The sequence below is a fragment of the Lactuca saligna genome, chromosome 5 (genome assembly GCF_052625555.1).
Source record: "Lactuca saligna cultivar CGN05327 chromosome 5, ASM5262555v1, whole genome shotgun sequence".
NCBI classification, from domain to species: Eukaryota; Viridiplantae; Streptophyta; class Magnoliopsida; order Asterales; family Asteraceae; genus Lactuca; species Lactuca saligna.
The window spans coordinates 163,661,607-163,682,087 of record NC_136421.1 but is presented as its reverse complement, the minus strand read 5'-3'; the positions used below and the strand labels follow the sequence as shown (position 1 = coordinate 163,682,087).

Here is a 20,481-nt window from a genome sequence, read left to right as displayed (position 1 = left end):
GATTTCAGCTTCTTAGGTTTCAAAACGTTTACTGATTTAATATTCCCTGATTTGTAAATTCCATGTTTCTATGTTTCTTGATTTCATCGATTGCAAATTCCATCTTTTGTATACAATATTTTCATGTTTCCTCATTTCCTTGTAAATTCTCAGGTTCTTAATGCTACGTTTCTTGATTTCCTATTTTTCTGAATTAGGTTTTACATTAGATGGTTTTGTTATTTGTTTTTGCAATGACTAATATTACACGTGATGCTAGTTACTTGCAATCATTAGTATTGTTGTTATTTCATTTTTATGCCAATAGTGGATCATAGTTTGCTTGCTAGTTATTTTCCAATATTATTAATTGGAAATGGTTTGATCATAGTTTACCTATTTAGGTGTATTTTTCTAGTTATTATAAGGATTTTATGACTAATCGATAGGTCGATGTGACTATGTGCTAGTGTTACATAGCTTTGCTTGCTAGTTATTGTTTGTTACATTCATTAGCTTTGGTTGCTTGTTAGTTATTATTTTGGTTTGCTTTGTTTGTTTGTCACATTCAATAGTTATTGTTTGATAACTTTGCTTTTCTTATTGTTTTTAATTTGATTTAGGTTCGTAACTGTTTAAGTGGGAAGTGTTTCTAATTGTTTAAGGCTTTCAATATTTTTTCATTAATATGACTCCTCTCTTATTTTTTTTATCTTTACTTTTTTGCAGGTAAGGGTTATCCAATCATGTTATCCATAATTTTTTTTATTTGGTTTTTGTAAGAAACAATTGTAGGTTTTGTACCTAAAACATTGTATCTACAATATTGGTTTTAAGATGATGTTTGTTGATTTAGATTAAAAAAAAATTGTTTGTTGGTTTTTATAAAAAAAGATTGTTGGTTATAATAAAATGAGACATAACAAAAGGTAAAAATGATGTTTGTAAAAAAATTTGATAATCATTAACAACACAAAGTTTTAAAAAAATCAAAAAAGTTATATTAAAAAAACAATAAAAAAGAGTTAAAAAACTAAAAATTTTAAAAAAATATAAATTTCATTAAACTACATCTAAATATTTTTAAACACATATTTAGTAAATATTTTTTTTATTAGAAAACACCGTTTTGATTAAAAAAAAAAAAACTCCATTTTAGACGCCGGTAATGAAAACCCCTTGGTCACAACTCAGAACGGCGTAACCTCGCTTTCAGCGGAACTGTACCAATTCCATAACCAGAAGAGAAGAAATGAGCCGACTGAATGGAAACCTACTACTACGCAGTTTTCTGAGAAGAAGAAGAACATTTTGCACAGCGGAGAATATTGACACTAATCTTCAGAGTTCTAAAGTCCAAATCTTCGATCGCCACCTCAAACGCAAACAAGTTAAGCTTTATTTTCTTCACTCTAATCTTCCTCCTTGTCATACTTACTTTCTTTGATCTATTCCTAAACATATGGTGTTGTATATGACGCGTGTTTATAATTGATGAAATTTGAATTTGCCAAGTTAACATCAACGATTTTCTTCAATCGGTTGTTGCTAATGTAAATGTAAATTAGTTAGCATCTTCTATTGAAAAAAAATTTGTGGATTTGGTAACCGGTAAGTGAAATTTTGAATTTTGGTCAGCTGTTCTTAGATCAAAACTTATGCGCTTCCTAACATGATTACAGATACAATTTCTATTGATTTTGGTGGACTTCTCTCTAATCTCATTTGCAATTTCCTTGGATCTTTTCTGATTATGCATCATTTCATTTCAGTTCACATTGTAAAGTTATTCTCACTTCATTGCAGCGTGATCGAGCTGCATGGCTGATAAACAGGAAAGATTCTCTTGTCAATACTGTGGCTGATAATCTTCTGGATCGGTTGGAGGTTACAAGATTTTTCTAACTTATATCTTTTTCCTCTATCTTTGTAAAATAAGTTTTAATCTTTAATTCCCTAGACTTATACCTCCATAAGCAAATACATTTTTTATAGGATGTGAAGAAGACATTTCCTACAACATTATGTTTGGGAGGTTCTTTGGAAGCAATTAGGCGTTCTGTACATGGACGTGGTAAGACTTTTTGAAACATGTATTCTCACTCATGCAAGCATTTGAATAATTTAACAGATTTACATAATCATGAGGATATGTAATATGCCATATAAAACCCTAATTCTTTGATGTACTTTTAGGTGGCATAGAGAAGCTAATTATGATGGATTCATCACATGACATGGTGAAATTATGTAAAGATTCAGAAAAAGATTTGTCTAGTGATAACATTGAAACTTCATTTTTGGTAGGCGATGAAGAATTTTTACCTATACAAGCAAGGTATATATATGCTTAATTAACTCTCCATTAAATCATGCACTTCTTATAAAAATATCATAAGTTTTAGTTTTACAACTCTTACTTACTTGGATTGTTATTTGTGGTGTTAAAGTTCTGTTGATTTAGTGATAAGTTGTTTGGGCCTCCACTGGACAAACGATCTTCCTGGTGCAATGATACAGGTATTGATACTTATGTAAAAAGACGATTATGCCCTTCTCAATAGCAGCCTAGGGGAACTAATGTACTGATAATTGCTCTATATGTGTGACAGAGTAGGTTGGCATTGAAACCTGATGGCTTGTTTTTAGCAGCTATTTTTGGTGGAGAAACACTAAAGTTAGTTTCATTTTTTATTTTTCTTGCAAAATGATAGTTTTCTTCTACTTCTGATGATTTTTTTAAAAAAAAAAATATAGAGAGCTGAGAATCGCATGCACTATAGCACACATGGAGCGTGAAGGTGGTGTGAGTCCAAGAATATCACCATTAGCACAAGTATAATCTTTTAGATATCTATTTACCGAATTGCCCTTGTCTATTTCCATCCATTCATTTGTTAAATAGCTTCACCTTCACACACAAATAGGTGCGAGATGCAGGCAATCTGTTGACTAGAGCAGGCTTCACTCTTCCAGGAGTTGATGTTGATGAATACCAGGTTAGATATAATAGTGGTGAGCATTTTTCTCCAAATTCTTTTTTCTTTTTTTTTTTATAAACTTATTATTAGTTATGAAAATTATAATGTCTTAAATCTACTAAATATAATTATTCTCATGTCATGTTTAGCACTGGAGCTAATAGAACATCTGCGTGCAATGGGTGAAACTAATGCTCTTGTAAATAGAATCAAAGTAAGATTTATTTATTTATTTATTTGTGTTTTGTATTTTGTGTTTAATCTTTTTTGTTTCTCAACTTTTTTGTAGTTGTTGAAGAGGGAGACAGCTGTGGCAACAGCAGCTGTTTATGAGTCCATGTTTGCAGCAGAAGATGGAACTATCCCTGCAACTTTCCAGGTCTTTCATTCTTAATTGCATTGACTTTTGAAAATCTATCTAATTATGAGTTTATTATGAGTTTATGACATATGAGGGAGGGGTATTTTGGGAATAGGTGATATACATGACTGGGTGGAAGGAACATGAGTCTCAGCAGAAGGCCAAGCGCAGGGGATCTGCTACTGTATCTTTCAAGGACATACAGAAGGAATTTGGACATACAAATAACTAAAACTTATTTGTAGATTAAATATATATATATTTTTTTTATTGGGGGGAAGAAATGCAGTTTGAAAAAATGATGCAATAAATTATCTGCTTAAATTCCCTATTTTGTTCAAGATAAAAGTGGTCTTCAAATAGTGGCTATTGCTACTCAGAACCTTGACATGTTTAAAACTATAAATATAGTAAAACCTTTGTATTTGTTTTGTGGGCAGTGTTGTTGCTTGTTGGATTGAATCAAGTGAATATATATATATATATATATATATATATATATATATATATATATATATATATATATATATATATATATATATATATATATATATATATATATATATATATATATACACACACACACGAATGTTTTCTTTTCATATAATACAAACTAGACGAATGAATATAGAAAATTAGAGAAAGAATGTGTGTGTGTGTTTTTTTTTCATTAAGTACTAACTTTTTTACAAATTTGGTGTTGTTTTTGTAAAACATATTGCTATTTTTTAAAGTTCATCTATTCAAACAATATTAAAAAAATTAAAAAAAGTATTACTTTTGTGTGAAGACCGACCTTACATATTTCTATATCAAAATTAAAACTACATCAAGTTAGATGTTTATTTGTGTGTTTAATGAATAAAATGAAAGAAAATTATGTCATTACTATTGAATTTCAGTATAATGTTGTATTTTGGTCATACATTTACACGAAAGAACAAAATAATTGTTATATTAAATATTAATTATTTTAGAAAATCTAAAAAAAAACATGGTAAACGGTAAAATACATAAAACACAACCTATTATGCAATTATATTCAGAAAATCTCATTATATTTTCTTGCTTACAAAAAAGATTTATTATTTTTTGATGTACCTTTTAAGTTTTTTTTCATTTAAATGATATAACGATTATGGTTGATGACATGAGTGGTTTATATCAATAGATTGATGTTTTATAAAATATCAAGAGATAAAACTCGATGGAAAATATAAATGTCATGTTGTTTGATAATAGTGTTACATTTTGATACATTATAAGAATTTAAATTGGTGTTATAAATCATATATGTCATAATTGTTATAATCATCCCATTTAAATAAATCAATCTTGATCATTTTTGACTCGTTTTTCGATAATGTCAAGGGAGATCGGATCACAAGAGTGTAGTTATTATTTATTTATAAAAGTAATTAATAATTTGTTTGGAATTTTGGATTAACTAATATGCATCAAATATAAACCCTAAAAAAATCTTTTTTAAATTGTTTATTCTCGTAAAAAAGAATATTTTTTTCTAAAAATTTTAGAACCGGATAAAAAAGACCGGACCGGGACAATATGACCGGCCTCACCGGCCCGCTCCTCATCTCTGCCTAACTTCTAAACCCCCCTTCCCCCGAAAAACCCTGACCCATATCCGGTTTCTTCGTACGGGAAACCCGCCGGCCATGGTTGGTTGCTACTCTTGCATCGCTTGTAGCAGCTTACGCCTATCTATCTTTCCCACCACCACCATCGCCGTTGCCTCCTCCTCCTCCTCCGCCGCGGTCGCCATCAAATTTTCACCAAACTCCGCATTCCCATTTCTCAGAAACACCATTGGATTATCATCTTGTCGTCGTCGAATAATTTACGCCGCTGCCTCCACCGGTAGAAGTAGTAAGACTACTACTCCTGACTACTACAAAGTTCTTAAAGTTCGTAAAAATGCTACCTTGCAGGAGATCAAGAGCTCCTATCGAGCACTAGCTCGCAAGGTCAGTTACCTTTCACCCTTCTTTTCCCTAATTAAGATAATAGAACATTTTCAAAATCTGCATTGACATTTGTGTTGAGTTTAACATGATTTACGACTTCCACCACAAGACATCTATATCTATGGTATTCAATCTTGTGCTAACATCATTCTGTGCCTCATTTGCAACAGTATCATCCAGATATGAACAAGGCTGATGGAGCAGAAGAGAAGTTCAAAGAAATAAGTGCTGCATATGAGGTATATCTTATACGACTCCCAAAAAGCTTTTTCCGATTATATTTCCTCATTTTGTATTCATATAAGCTAAACCAGTTTGTGTTACACAGGTCTTATCAGATGAAGAGAAAAGATCATTATATGATCGATTTGGGGAGGCAGGTTTACAAGGGAATTATGATGGATCAGGTGCTGGTTTCCAGGAGGTAAGATTGCATCACTCACATTAAAACAACAAACAACAACAATATCACTTCACTGTAATATCTTCCTTTAAAGGGAATTTTGTGTTTTAGGTGGATCCATTTGAAGTGTTTGGCACCTTCTTTGGGGATTCAAATGGGTTTTTTGGCGGGAATGGCATGAATGAATCAGGAGACAATAACTTCAATTTCAGAAACAAGGGCACCAACTCCCTCAACATTCGGTAATCAAAGGTTACTATTTGCTTTTCTCTTTGCCAAATTGCAATTAATGGATTCATACAATTCATTGATTATTGTCCAGACATGATGTCTTTTTGAGCTTTGAAGAGTCCATCTTTGGAGCAAAACGTGACATTGAAGTTTCTTGCTTTGAGACATGTGATAATTGTGGTGGAACAGGAGCTAAATCAAGAAACTGTATAAAATCATGTAACCAATGTGGAGGAAGAGGAGCAGTAATGCAAACTCAGGAAACACCATTTGGGGTTATGTCTCAGGTAAACCTCCATTTTATTCAATTTGATTTTTAGCCACTTACCTGTTTTCAATTCCAGGTGTCTAGTTGCTCAAAATGTGGTGGTGATGGGAAGATCATAACTGAAAACTGTCAATATTGTAGAGGTGAAGGTAATGTACAGAAGACTAGAACTGTGAAAGTGGTGATTCCACCTGGTGTCACTGATGAAGACACCATGGGAATACAAGGTGAGGGCAATATTGACAAAACAAGGTATGCTGCTAAGCATAAATAGGCAAACAAGTATAAACTATAATAGATAAGGGCAAAATACATAACAATCTTGAATGCAGGAATAGAGTTGGTGATTTGTATTTAGTCTTTCATGTTAAACAAAAACATGGAATTAAACGTGAAGGTCTTAATCTTTACTCAGAGATTAATATCGATTATACACAGGCGATATTAGGTACTGTGATTAAGGTAAAATAAAAACTTATCTAAAATTAGTCAACAATTCTGCTATTATATTTTGCTTTGACTTTGTGGTTCTGAGTTAGTTTTTGATATAATTTAAGGTTGAAACTGTTGATGGTGTAAAAGATCTTCATGTTCCTTCTGGAATTCAACCAAGGGAAACCATAAAACTGTCAAAGATGGGAGTTCCAGATATTAATAAGCCTTCTGTTAGAGGGAGTCATCACTTCATTGTGAATGTCAACATCCCTAAATATATCAGGTCATTACCTTGCCATGCCACGTCAGCAATAATTTTAAATTACTAAGTAAGTAATCAAATCTCATGTCATTCATTACCTTGCTATGTCAGCAACGAGGAACGCCTATTGGTTGAAAAGCTGGCAGCAGTTCGGCATCACACATTCAACGGTATAAAAATAAAATACGTTTTTTAGTTGTCTGATCTGAAAAATAAAAATTAATTACAAAGTTATGAAACTATAAATCTATATTCAGACAGATAGGTGGAAAACACAAATCATTATCTTATTATCTTATATTTGTATTTTTGTTAGGAAGAAAGGATGATGATACCTTTGAGAAATATAAACAAGATTTCACTTCAAGCAAAAAGCTTGGCACATCTATATGGAACTCAATTCGAGATGTATTCAGGTATCTATTCTATTATCTTTGTTACTGTTACTGTTACTGTTAATATGTTAATAAAGACAGATAGACAGATAGATAAACAGACAGACAGAGAGACGTAATTGTATTGTTTTTGTGACAGGGGAAGAGAATCTGGGGATCGATTTGCTTCCACAAGTAGCGTGTGCACTTCAGTAAACTACTGGAAACACAATTCACCAATTTCTCCAATTATATTTTTTACTGCTGTTGTTCTTATGTTTACATGTATATTTAACTCATCATACATGAAAGTGAAACAAAGACGAGACTAAGTTGAGACATGAAAGATGTCATATGTATGTCAACAATCTTGTAATAAGTTATAAGAAAAATATTATGTAATTGTTGAAGCAATTCTCAAACCCTTTAAAAACACCAAGTAATTCAAAGAAATATTGTTACAAAACAAAAATATGTTGGAAACTTGTATCGATTGGAGATTAAAACCTACATGGATTGATTCTTTCATGTGATAAGTCGAATCGTAACAAAAATAAAAAAAACAACAAACAAAATATTGAGCAAAACATTGGACTTGAAAGACCGAATAGAATCGTACATGATGCCAAATAGAATATTGGAGAAGAGAAAGGAGATCCGATGATATACTTATTAGTTAAACAATTAAGCTTAAGAACTATGGGATTACCTTCAACAAATCAGCTAAATAGAAAAATTGACTAATAAATTTGGAATGTATTAACTTCATGATGCTAATCTAGCCAGAATTTTCGATGAGCACCTACTGATTTCTTGTTTCAATGTTGTTGATCTAAATAGTCTATAACATTCAATTCAACTTGGGCAGAAAAATGAATTGCAGATGCATGAGAAAATGATAAATGACTGACTCTTGGTTTATATATTAAACAATTAGAGGCTTAAAAACTGTGGGATCGCCTTCAACAAATCAAGTAAATAGAGAAATTGACTAATAAATTTGGAATGGATTAACTTTATGATGCTAATCTAGTTAGGATTTTCGGTGAGTACCTTCTGATTTCTTGTTTTCAAGTTGATGAAAATGATGTATAACATTCAATTCAACTTGGGTGGAAAAAGGAATTGCATATGCATGAGAAAATGATACATGACTGACTCTTGGTTATAAATATGACATTTGGCATAAAAAAATATTTTTTATTAGAATAAAATTTTTAGAATTTCTTATAAAATACGAATGATCTTATTTAATTGTAAACTAATATGTTTCCCCTGCTTCATTGCTTTTTTCGGTAAATGTGTTTTGGAAATTTAATGATATTTGTAAAAGCTTTGTGAGATTATTTTGTTAGAAAAATTTTCTCTACCAAAGAGTTTCTAACTTAGTAGTGTCAAGTGTTGTATTTTCTACTTGAGGGACTTAAGGTTATATTTGGCGTGCTAGCTGGAAAGCTAGCTGATAGCTGAAAAGGTAACTGATGGTTAAAAAGCTAGCTGCTAGTTGGTAAGCTAGATGATAAAAAAGAGTGTTTGGTAAAAACTAGCTGAAAGATATAAAATTATATAAAATAGTATTTTCCAAAATAAGTAATTTATAATTAATTAAAGGTATATTTGAGAAGTTTGTAAAAAAGCTCCTCAAAAGTTACTCCAAATAGCTTTTTAAAAGCTAGCTTAGGCTGGAGGGTGTGGTGCCACCGAAACCGCACTTTCTCTCCCACCACATAAGCATTATGTCATTTTTTACCACTCAAGTGTGATTTCTTGCCATACCAAGGGAGTGGTGCCACATTTAAAGGGTTTTTTTTTTTTTTTTTTTTTTTTTTTTTTTTTTTTTTAACTATTTTAATTCAATAAAACTTATTTTTTTAATAAAAAAACATAATTTTAAAAAGATAATATTTCAATAATAAAAAATACAAATACCATACATTAATTAATTAAAAAAAAAAACCTAAAAATTTAGAAAAACAAAGTAGAAACATAAAACCTACAACTTAAAAAATACACACACACACACGAAACAATTAAAAACTTGAAAAAAAAAACTAAAAATTAGCCACGATTGATGTAACGGTTTTTCACTTCCTCATTCATCGCCAAAACCACTTCAAGCTCGGCCACGGTCATATTCGACGTGTCCATCGCTAGTATTTGCATGTCGCTCTCCCTTTGTTTCCGAAGCTCTCTTTCAGAAGCAATTTTCAAAATCTTGTCCATTCTGTCTTTTATACCCTTCATGTCGGATCCCATTTCTTTCAAATCATCTGAATCCGATGCTTTGCCTTTACATTTGCTTTTTGATTTGTCTCTTCCCAATGGTCGGGAAGGTGGTGAAACTGGAACAAGTTAATCTTCGTTCAGATCAAATTGAACACGAGCATCTGATGTAGTGTGGTCGGGACTCAGATGCTTTGTTGCGTTTTGACCCACTGTCGATATGCTCGTCTGATGTTTTGCTACTCAACTAGTTCCTATTATCTTTCAAAAAATTCCAAACTTCAAGAAACTTGAAAGCTTTCAGATTTTCTTTTTGATACACTTTCAACGCTTTCTTCAAAATTACTTTATCGCTTTCTCCACTTTTCCATTGACGTTTCATGTTGTTCCACAAGTCATTAAACAACATGACTTCTTTGTTCATCTTCCCCCATTTGGAGTACACTTGATGTTTTGAACGGTATTCTCCACGGTTCATTCCTTTATGGAACCTGTGTAAAATGCGAATTCAAAAGCAGACATGCTTTTGGTCTTTTCCAACCGTCGCATTTTCTGAAATATCGATCCAAGATTGTGCCAACACTAACGCTTCCAAAGGTTCCCAACATCTAGCTACCGTCTTCTCTTTTCTTTTAGTTGCTGCTCGAGTGGGCTGAGTCTCTGTGACGAATTCCGGTTCAGTATTAGAAACGACCATTTCTGATTGTGTTTGTGTTTGTTGAACAAACTCGGGTTGAGATAAAAAAATCAAATGGATTAAAATCCGGGTCGGGTTGTGGTAGTGGTGGTGTTTGTGGTTGTGGTTGCGCTGATCGTTGTGGAAAATACGGAAACATACCGCCGTAGTGGTAATACGGAGGTGAGAAAATCAGTTGATCAAATGAAGGTAGTGGGGTGTTGGTATTTCTGACTGGTGTTTTTTATTTGCTGGGTCGTTTGGAAGATGATATTTTTCAAAAAAAAAAAAATAGAGAAAAGAAGTAAAGATATGATAAAAAATTGTGTAAAAATATTGTGTAGAATGGTAATATATATATATATATATATATATATATATATATATATATATATATATATATATATATATATATATATATATATATATGTGTGTGTGTGTGTGTGTGGTAAAGTTAAAAAAAAAAAGAAATTAACTAAAAAGGCCATTCAACGGTCAAAAAGTCAATCAACACCCAACAATCAATCAAAATTCGCGGTATTCCCTAGCTGCACTGCGGTCAAGACCGCACTAGACCGCGGTCTGGGGGCGGTGTTCCAGGTCTATGTGGCACAAAGTGCGGTCTCGGACCGCACCCACACCGTGCAGTCTTATAAGCTAGTTTTTTGGCTTACCAAATACGACAACAAATAAAAATCGAAAAACAAGCTAGTTGTGGTGCGCCAAACGTAGCCTAAGTCTACGAGACACAGGTGGATTTGAAAGTAGCTTAGAATTAAATTAGACTCTTCAAAATTTTAATTATTTATATTATATAGTTTCTGTTTTTGATATATTTGTGATTAGCCCTTTAGTTTTGTTAATGTTTATAGTTATCTACCCTACGGGATATAAATAGGAGATCGGATGTCATGTACACAAAGACAACCTCAAAGGAGGCTCGTCAAAATTCTAGGGTTTCCAAGTCGACAGTCGATCTCAGTTGCTTCCTCTTGAAATCCGAATTCAAATTCAACTCCAAATCCTAATCCAAATCCAAATTTAATCCCTCCTGAATTGATCTGAAAACATGCCTCAGAGACATTCCAAGAACAACAACGATCTAGCGTTCTTCACGTATGACGAGAAGAGGAAGCTAGGTTACGGTACTCAAAAGGAGAGGCTTGGTAAAGACTCAATCAAACCCTTCGATGCTTGCTCTCTCTGCTTGAAGCCCTTCATCGATCCCTTGTGCTGTCAAAAAGGCCACGTCTTCTGTAAAGAGTGCATCCTCGAGTGCTTATTGTCCCAAAAGAAAGATATCCAAAGGTAATACACTCAATTTACCCTATCTTCTTTAATTCCATATATACTTGCTTGGATCAGAGGATTGGGATTGGAATAGTATTTGACTTAGTCTATACCTGAACTCATTGCTCTCCAATCTTCGTTAGTAGATCCAAAATACTCTAGGCATTACATCTGACCTGTGATTTGAGTTGGAAGCTCCATCAATGCATAACCCGATGGTTGTTCATGTATATAGTTCATTATAGGTGTCTAGTAATATGGGTTATGGAAATTTGTTCTTACACTAGGCATCTGTACTAAACACAGTACAACCTGATATGTTTGTGACAGGAAGCTAGCTGCTCATACTACCCAACAAAAACAACAAAAAGACGAAGAAACCGAAAAAATAGCCCTACAAAAAGCGCGAGAACTCGACGCCTTCGATCAACAAAACCATGGTGCGGTCCCACAATACACCGATAAAAACTTGAACCGCGATCAAAACAATTTCCATGGTGCAAACAGTGTGAAAACGACATCATATGAAGCAGAAGCCCTCAGAACCATGAAAGCATTTTGGCTACCCTCCGCCACCCCAGAAGCTCCGGTCAAAATCACCGCCCCTTCCACCGCCACTACCTGCCCGGAAGGCAACGAGAAGCTTAAAATGAAATCCCTTTTCTCTATTCTCTTCACCGAAGAGACAAATGAGGAAAAGACGAATTCGCCCTTGGATAAAACTTACGTGTGCCCTAGTTGTAAGGTGACATTGACTAATACTTTAGGGCTTGTGGCTTTAAGTTCTTGTGGACATGTTTTTTGTAAGAAGTGTGCAGAGAAGTTTATGGCGGTTGATAAGGTGTGTTTGGTGTGTAATAAAGGCTGCAAAGAGAGGAATTTGATTTATTTGGAGAAAGGTGGGACCGGGTTTGCGGGTCATGGGGATAATCTTGAAGCTAAAGATTTTAAGCATTTGGGAAGTGGGTCGGGTCTTGGGTTGGTGAGACCCGCTATGAAGACATGATCTTTGATTTATGTAATTCTATATTTTGATATAACATTTGTATTTCTTTTCGTGCAAAAGGATCATATTGTTGGCTTGTTGCTGTATATTTTTTTGACACTTTGACTTTTCAATGAGGTGCTAATATATGTGGACGTTGATCAAATTGGCAACAAATAGAAATAAGTTTAGGGTTAATTACTTATTTATCCAATTTTTTTCCAGTTTATGAATGTTAATTGTTGATGTAAAATATACAAAAAGGTTTTTTTTTTTTTTTTAAATAGGACCAAATGTTGCAACCAGTTAACTGAAACAGTTAAGTGTATGATTTGGTGTTAGTTTTTAACCTAAGGCTAGGTATATTCACCACGCCAAAAGTGTTATTACAATATCATCATCATCATATTTAAAACACATTGTATCACCACTCTATGTCGTTATATCCTTTTTTTTTTTAATAAAAAAATATTTTTTAATTAATTAAGAGTTAGGAAGAGAGAAAGAATTAGGTGTGGTCTAGTGTGGTGCAAATCACATTTCAACATGATGTTCCACATTGAGCTGTGATGCGTCCACCACATTGTTATATTAGCCATGAAGAGGCTTCATGACAAACATGATCTAAGCAGCTTTCAAAATATTTAAAAATAATATTTTATTAAAATACAAAGTTCAGAAATTTAACTTAACAATCTTATGTTAGCTAGTTGTATGATTTGGTCCTACTTTAAAACATTATTAAATATTTTGTATGCAAATATTATTGTATAAATAAAAAATAAAAATAATAATAACAATAAATATTGCATAAACAAGTAATTAACCCACCATAAGTAAATATCATCAAACTTTTGCATTGATTACATTAAAAAGATTTCTTAAGAATGAACATGCTTTTAAAAGCTACATGTGTCCAATTAACACATCCTCATTTTATTGTCTTATATTTCTTTTGATAATTTTTTGAACTCCTTGATTTAGAATTTTTTTTATTATTTTTTTATTTAAGTTTTATTAGTATTAGAAAATTATGATTATTATTATTAGAAAGATATTATAATTATTAATATTTTATTTTATTTTACTAATATTATTTGATTTATTCATTATTATTATTATTATTATTATTATTATTATTATTATAAAGCAAAGTTTGTCTGTATTAATCATCAGATATACTAGCCATTTGAGTATTAAAATTGCATGGTACATTATGTTTATTATGTGAAACATAAACATTAAGTCCAAAGTTTCCATCATGCAGAACGTTCTGATCCATACTTACGTAAATATGACAAAACAGTAAGCATTTGATACGTTTCTTGTAAATCAACTATCACATAATGGTTACCGTGAACATGAATAAATACAACATATGCACGATTTGGTATGTCTTTCATGCCATACCAAAGTGAGAACCATATTGTAGAACCTTTATTGTTCAAATAATGAACAATAACACAATATTTGTTACCAAAGAGAATAGTAGTGTCTCACATAATCAACCAATATTTAGAAATAGCAGAACTCACTCCAGAGAAATTCAACGAGTTACACATTGTGTTAAACTAATCACCATAATCACTATGTACTCTGCAGGATGTGCTAATAGCTTGTTGCATAAATTCGATAAAATCTGATGCAAATAATCTTCGAAATGACTAAGAGAAAAAGCAATGATCTAGAATCCACAATATCCATCTTAAATTACATTTTGAATGTCACACGTATTTATGAAATTCATGTAAATTTTCATTCATAAGTGGATTTGAATTATGCATTGGTTGTGTCTTGATTGAAGTATGAGTTGGACATTGAAGATTCTCAAAACAAATGTGTTATGTCTTTCCATTTCTTGATTTAAGTCAAACCAATTAGTCTCGGTATTATCCTATGTATATATAGAAAAAAATACATCTACAAGGATCTTGAGCTGGTAGGGTAGATAGGGTTTGGAATATACCGAATAATGAATAGTGAGATATCAATTATTAATGGTAAGATTCCTCCGTAAATTGTGGGATGTGTTGTTGGGTTTTTTGTGCAAGTATCTTCTTACACATGGTTCAAAAATTATCAAGAATATACCAAATGATGAATAATAAGATATCGATTATTAAAATGATACCTGAAATTATTAGAAAAAAATATATACAAACATAGAGGTACAATAAATAAAAATGTTGATTTAATAAAACTCACTTTGGTATAATGAGTAACAAGGGTACCCTAAACAATGCCTAAATGGCAAAAAGAGCATGAATACTATTTTGGTTGTATTTTTTGTCTTGTCAAGATTCACATGATGTTTTGCAGACATCTCTTTTGGGTGAAACAAAACCCAAAAACTTTGTCCATACATGTGACAAGACATAACACATCCAGGATTAAACCTTTATATACAACAAATTATACAAATCTCCCTTACACTTCTTTTCTGCACAATTCCATTTTCATCCCCCCTTTTCCCCACACAATCTTAATATCAAATCAATCAATCACCACACCACCTCCAAAACCAAAACCCAAAAAAAAAAAAAAAAAATTATAAAATCATCAAACACAAAACACTTGCTATATAACCAAAAGATCCAAAAATCATCATCATCATCATCATCATCTATTCTTGAAGAAATTAAGATCCCAACGCCGTAACAATCCGTCCATTATATTACCAGATGGGGTTCTTTCCACGGTTACTGTGGCTTTCGTCCGATCCGCCATGTCAGCATCCAAGGTGGGGCCCACTGATGGTGTTACTGTTGGTGTCATATTTGATGATGATGTGCTGTTGCATGGAGACATGAATCTCGACTGTGAATCACTGCTGCTAGCTGTTGAAACACTTGTGGGGTCCGCTTTTATTGGTGTAGAATGATTTGTTGTTGGATTTGTATCAGTGGATTCTGTTTCTGGTTGTTTCACCTCTAAATCTTTTAAAGACAGGAGTACAGCTTCCATCAGCATCTAAAACAATCATCACATCATGTATTTAGAAAAACAACTAATAATAATGATGATGAGTAGGGGTATTTTAGGTATAAATAATAAAAAGGTTACCCTTTCTTCTTCCTCGGCATTGCATGGGAGACCTTCTATGTGTTGAAGTGGGTATTCAACATACTCATGATCTTCTAGTATTGAGGGTGCATGTGTATGTGTATGACCATTAGAAAAGTCAAAGTCAATCATTTTAGAAGATGATGGAATAGGTTCTGTTGTACTTCCTTCTTCCTGAACCAATAATAATTCGATCATCTTTGGTGATTTGTCAACATTTTCTACTCTAAACTATAAAAAAAATGGCTAAAAGAATTGCAAAATAAGACTAGAATTGGGATTCAAGATTCCATTCCATTGAGTATTTGGTTGTCGATGAACTGAATTCAGTTCCATCAAAATCTTTCAGATTCACAATTCAATCAGAATAATGGAATCTGCAAGAGTACTTAAATTCCAATTCCATCCATTTGGATTCCAATTCATTTTAGTGGATTCCATATGAGTTGATTATTGGTATGGAGGGAGTAACGAAAATGATTCAACTAAAGGACAAGAGAGAAAAAGAGAAAAAGAAAGGAAAATACCTCAGAACTACATGGAATATCTGTTAATGGCATATCCGAAGGAACCTGAATTTTTTTTTTAAAGTCAAAAAAAGTCTTTTCCAAAAGAACTAAATGCAAGAAATAGCAATGTGTTTTCATTTATTTGTAGATTTTTCAATGTACAATATAACAAACAAATCAATGAAAGTACATTGCTATTTCTTCCATTTAACACTAAACAAAACGACAGAAAAACAAAACCAAATACTGACCTCAGTCCTACTCATTGGCCTTTTGGAACGGAGTTGATTAATGGCATCCTCTGTGCTACTTGATGCTGTACACGAATTTATAACACAAAAAACATCATGTCAAAAACCATTCAGACAATTTGAAATCAAACCAACTTAAACCACATTAAAAATTGCATGCCTTGAGGTGTAACATGAACATCGTTTTCATATCCAACTCCATGGAATTCCTGAATGCAGAGAGAAATTATTACAAACATTTGTTAAGATGGAATTGGGGAAGGAATGGAATAGTTCATTCCATCAAAACGAAAATCAATTTCATTTCTTTACACATGCCAACAAACATGACCATGGATTGTAACGACGCATTCCATTCCATTCCTTTTCTATTCCATTCCATTTAACCAAACTAACCCTGAATCTGGAAATTATATTGAGTGTGTGTGTGTGTGTAGAATATACCTTGCCAAGGTAATCAAGAGGTGTATCAAAGAAGTTTCCTTTAACATCATCTTCAGGAGGTTGCAAGACATTGTGGAAAAAGATATTTATAGAATCAAAATAAAACTGAGGACGTGGCGAATTATGGTCACCCTCAAATTTTATAATATTCTTGTCTCCCTGTCAACATAAAAGTATTAAACAAAAAATACAATCAAGATTTTGTACAAAAATATTAGACTTAGTAAATAGTAAATTACCATGTAAGCTTCAAAGATACGATCTGAATGATGTGGTTGTATAAAATCATCATCTCCAGCATGACCAAAAAGAACAGGAACAAAAGAAGATTTTGCAACTTTTATGGTATTTAACTCCACAATATCAAACTTTGCCTTTTTAAGAATAGCTCTTCTCATGTATTGGATAGCAAATTTAACCTACAAACACAAAACCAAATAACAAGACTAAAGCCATGTTCTTTTTCTTTTCTTTTTTGTTGAATGATGTTTAAAAGACATTTGAGAAATAGACAACATGCTTCAAGAAATGAAAGGAAAAAATAGATGAAGGCCAATTTCTAGAAAACTTAAGGTGTTGTTTCTTTTTGGCTTAATGGAGACATGACTTAATCTGAAAACTATATGTGAGTGTGTTTTTTTACTTAATGTAGAAAGAACGACTTAATTGAGAAAGTCGGGAAAAGGAACCTTTCCTCATTGGGTTATAACTTTTTACAAATTTGTCCTTGTTTTGTGTTGTCATTTTCTCAAATACTTTTTAACACGATTTATCCGGAAAATACTTAACAATGACTAAGAAGAAAAGAAACATATTGATATTGTAGCATAATCTTGATTAGTGAACTAAATCATTAATCAATATTATGACTATGTATGTATAATAGATGAACATACAGTGAATTTGGGCAGACGAATTTTGTAGGTATCAACAAGTTCCATCATTAAATCAACCAAATCAGAGAAAGGACTATCAAGAACCATTCCTGCAATTGAAGGATCCTCTGCTCCATACATCAGGCTGACATCATCAACATATTTAGTCATAAAACTCACATCACATATCACTATAATATCAATTATTAAAGAAAAAAGACATGAGGAATGACATGTATTATGACCTAAATGAGGTTATATAAATGATACCTAGTCCATAAGCTTTAAACTATGCAAGGTTTAGTTTATAATCATGTTGTGATTATTAAATATATCTATAAGGGTAAAATGGTCATTTACTCGTATTCAAAAAGTTATTACCTTGTTACAGCTCCCATGGATCGACCCCAAAGGGCAATTAATGAAACATTTCCATCAGCCCGCAAGTAATTTACCACGGATTTCAAATCATCTTTCTGGAAAGAAAAAAAAAATCCATTTCAACTTAAAGGGTGAAAAGGTAATATCACAACAACTAATAATCTTAAAACCTAGGCATGTCAATGACTACACTTCCTCTACGATTAAAAAATGCAAGAAATAGCAATGTGCTTTTGTTAATTTGTTTATTGTACTATATAATATCTTACTTCCATTTCTTCCTATTATAGTATCATACTTTAAAAACATAGAAATACAAAGAAAATTTCACTGCTATAATTAGGAAAAAAAAAAGTGGAAGACAATGATATAATTGGGTAGATTGATAAAAGTGCATTGTCTTAAAAAGAAAATAAAAAAAAAGGAAAGGGCAATGTTGTAATATAGAAAAATGAAAGTAGAAATAAAGAAAGACCATTACATTTACATATACTTTAAACAATATATCTCCAAACATACAGATATCTCTTTATATTTTAACAGCTATCAACATATGCATTCTGTTTTCAAACAACACAATCGGATGGAAGATTTAAATAGATTCATGTAGAATTTAATCAGGATTATTAAAAATCTGTCAAAAAATTAAGATTAGTTATTCACTTACTTCATACCACCCTAGACTGACATGTTCTCCACCAGAAAGTCCAGATCCAGAAAAATCAAGAGTGAATACAGTAATATTTGATGGCAATAATATTATAGCTGCTTCACTAGCATCTGCTCTGCATCCACTGCCACATCATCACATTTATGTAAGCTTGTAAGTAGACAAATTTGAAAGAAAACGCGTGGGGAAATGGAAGAAAAAAAATAAATAAGGGCGAATTTGTAAAATGTTAGGATTCAATGGTGAATGACTCCCTGACTTTATTAAGTTGTTCTTTCTGAGTTAAGTCAAAAAGAAACACTCATATAGAGCTTACTGAATTAAGACATGTTGTATGAAGTCCATAAAGGCAAAAAGAAGCAGCATCTAACCTGTTTCCATGGCAGTATATTACACATGGCAGAGGCTTTCCTTCAGGACTCACAATAGGCAAGTAATGACTACACTGAAGAGTGTCTCCTCGGCTATTTACTATCTGAAAAGACAAGAATACCCTTTATACATAGGACCAAAATTATGTGTATTCATGAATAATAATGTGTGTATAGAGGCTGATGTATATTGAACCAGAGGATCATCTTTTTTTTGGGACACATTCTCTTCTAATTTTAATGCTCATAACAAAAAAAGAATATTAAAGATTTACCTCTAAATCTTTTCTTTGAAACCATTTCCCTTTAAGCATGAATTCTTGATCTAGTAAATCATTGCTTGGCTCATACTCAGCTCTGCGACCAAAAAAAAAAAAAGATATTCGTCAATGGTGGAAGTTATTGGTAGCCAACAATCACAATTACAAACTATGAATTTATACCATGGTTAACAAATGAATTAATCTACTTGATTAACATTTAACAGAAACCCTAATCTGTTGATCCAAACTTGAAGGAGTAACTGAAGCAAAAGAAAAAACTCATAATTCTGATAACTGCAGCAACTTATATCAAAGGTTTATAACACTTATATAATTTTACTTGAAGAAAATCGGAACCCCTTCAACATTTTGAACAAAAACATTGAACTCATGCTTTAAAGCAAAATTGTAATAAAAAATAACGAAAAAGTAGAGTTCACAAACCCCATCGAATTGACAAATATACTTTATACAAACCCATAAAACCCGCATCAGAATTTGGGGTAAAATCACATATATATACATCATCAAGTATCTTACAGAACACAGATATGAAAGAATTATAGATAGGGAGAACGGAAATGACCTAGGTGGGCGAATGATGAAGTTGATAAGCTGTTCCATAGAGATTAAAAAGCAATAGATCTTGCTTTGTTTTCCAGATCCTAAGATGTTATTGTGTGAGATGTTCCAGTTATTTACGAGTAGTGTATATTGGGATTCGGTATGACAAAATTGAAGTCCGTTAATCGAGACGAAAAGCAAGAGATTTTGGTGTAGATTGGAAGAAGAATTGGTTTGCTGTTGTTATTGGTGTCAACGTTGGGTCGGTTCCCAGTTCGTGTTTTGTGTATCAAGATTTTCCCAAAATCAAAGACCCGTCTGTCTGTCTATTCTCTCTCCACCACCCTGTCGTCCTGTGGGCTGTCACCACCCAAAATGCTCTCTCTTTCACGTAACATTTCATCCAAATTTAGTTAAGACTTTAATTAGTTACCCTTTACCAATATTTTCTATTTAACTATAATAACATATTGCTATGTGTTTTCTAGTCTTAGATAGAAATAACTTTTTTTTTTTTCGTAAATTGAATGGGTTATGATGATCAGGTGAGATGATTTAGATGCATTTGGTTGTGAGTAAGAAATACCAAAAATAATTGATGTTTTCCCTTTTGTTTGGTATTCAATGAATAAGAAAG

The 20,481-nt window shown here is 32.3% G+C and overlaps 4 protein-coding genes across 5 annotated transcripts; 3 read left to right on the top strand and 1 right to left on the bottom strand.

The window, feature by feature from the left end:
- Positions 1–1,130: 1,130 nt before the first annotated feature.
- On the top strand, positions 1,131–3,757 carry LOC145045009 (S-adenosyl-L-methionine-dependent methyltransferases superfamily protein). The gene is made up of 11 exons (XM_078993359.1): positions 1,131–1,369; positions 1,786–1,866; positions 1,975–2,053; positions 2,176–2,317; positions 2,430–2,499; positions 2,592–2,656; positions 2,737–2,815; positions 2,907–2,994; positions 3,110–3,174; positions 3,250–3,339; positions 3,437–3,757. Exons 1-11 carry the CDS (start codon positions 1,232–1,234, stop codon positions 3,551–3,553), a joined length of 1,014 nt encoding a protein of 337 aa, XP_078849485.1. The 5' UTR covers positions 1,131–1,231; the 3' UTR covers positions 3,554–3,757.
- Positions 3,758–4,908: 1,151 nt separating this feature from the next.
- LOC144998517 (uncharacterized) lies at positions 4,909–7,693 on the top strand. 2 transcript variants are annotated; one of them, XM_078958261.1, is made up of 11 exons: positions 4,909–5,306; positions 5,477–5,545; positions 5,635–5,730; positions 5,821–5,951; positions 6,032–6,227; positions 6,285–6,460; positions 6,541–6,670; positions 6,766–6,926; positions 7,017–7,075; positions 7,226–7,321; positions 7,440–7,693. In XM_078958261.1, exons 1-11 carry the CDS (start codon positions 4,998–5,000, stop codon positions 7,493–7,495), a joined length of 1,479 nt encoding a protein of 492 aa, XP_078814387.1. In that variant the 5' UTR covers positions 4,909–4,997; the 3' UTR covers positions 7,496–7,693. The 2 variants fall into 2 exon arrangements, with proteins under 2 accessions (XP_078814387.1, XP_078814386.1); XM_078958260.1 differs by having other exon boundaries at positions 7,222–7,321.
- Positions 7,694–11,111: 3,418 nt separating this feature from the next.
- Positions 11,112–12,619, top strand: LOC144997842 (phosphoinositide binding protein). The gene is made up of 2 exons (XM_078957705.1): positions 11,112–11,486; positions 11,799–12,619. Exons 1-2 carry the CDS (start codon positions 11,248–11,250, stop codon positions 12,472–12,474), a joined length of 915 nt encoding a protein of 304 aa, XP_078813831.1. The 5' UTR covers positions 11,112–11,247; the 3' UTR covers positions 12,475–12,619.
- A 2,145-nt stretch (positions 12,620–14,764) lies between these two features.
- Positions 14,765–20,232, bottom strand: LOC144997095 (uncharacterized). The gene is made up of 13 exons (XM_078956921.1): positions 19,867–20,232; positions 19,293–19,374; positions 19,018–19,121; positions 18,644–18,770; positions 17,977–18,071; positions 17,617–17,740; positions 16,960–17,139; positions 16,721–16,879; positions 16,437–16,485; positions 16,277–16,341; positions 16,044–16,088; positions 15,517–15,690; positions 14,765–15,423 (listed from the first exon to the last, which is right to left on the bottom strand). The coding sequence occupies exons 1-13, from the start codon at positions 19,902–19,904 to the stop codon at positions 15,073–15,075; spliced, it is 1,593 nt and encodes a 530-aa protein (XP_078813047.1). The 5' UTR covers positions 19,905–20,232; the 3' UTR covers positions 14,765–15,072.
- Between the last annotated feature and the right edge of the window lie 249 nt (positions 20,233–20,481).

What these genes read in the sequence shown, in the direction of transcription:
- LOC145045009 (XM_078993359.1), top strand. Translation starts at nt 1,232, where the DNA reads ATGAGCCGACTGAATGGAAACCTACTACTACGCAGTTTTCTGAGAAGA. An exon ending in ATCTTCTGGATCGGTTGGAG is followed by an intron (nt 1,867 to 1,974) that starts GTTACAAGATTT and finishes CATTTTTTATAG; the next exon opens with GATGTGAAGAAGACATTTCC. An exon ending in GCGTTCTGTACATGGACGTG is followed by an intron (nt 2,054 to 2,175) that starts GTAAGACTTTTT and finishes ATGTACTTTTAG; the next exon opens with GTGGCATAGAGAAGCTAATT.
- LOC144998517 (XM_078958260.1), top strand. Translation starts at nt 4,998, where the DNA reads ATGGTTGGTTGCTACTCTTGCATCGCTTGTAGCAGCTTACGCCTATCT. An exon ending in ACCAACTCCCTCAACATTCG is followed by an intron (nt 5,952 to 6,031) that starts GTAATCAAAGGT and finishes ATTATTGTCCAG; the next exon opens with ACATGATGTCTTTTTGAGCT. An exon ending in TCGGCATCACACATTCAACG is followed by an intron (nt 7,076 to 7,221) that starts GTATAAAAATAA and finishes TATTTTTGTTAG; the next exon opens with GAAGAAAGGATGATGATACC.
- LOC144997842 (XM_078957705.1), top strand. Translation starts at nt 11,248, where the DNA reads ATGCCTCAGAGACATTCCAAGAACAACAACGATCTAGCGTTCTTCACG. An exon ending in CAAAAGAAAGATATCCAAAG is followed by an intron (nt 11,487 to 11,798) that starts GTAATACACTCA and finishes TGTTTGTGACAG; the next exon opens with GAAGCTAGCTGCTCATACTA.
- LOC144997095 (XM_078956921.1), bottom strand. Translation starts at nt 19,904, where the DNA reads ATGGAACAGCTTATCAACTTCATCATTCGCCCACCTAG. An exon ending in GTATCTTTGAAGCTTACATG is followed by an intron (nt 16,880 to 16,959) that starts GTAATTTACTAT and finishes TTATGTTGACAG; the next exon opens with GGAGACAAGAATATTATAAA. An exon ending in ATGCCGAGGAAGAAGAAAGG is followed by an intron (nt 15,424 to 15,516) that starts GTAACCTTTTTA and finishes TGATTGTTTTAG; the next exon opens with ATGCTGATGGAAGCTGTACT.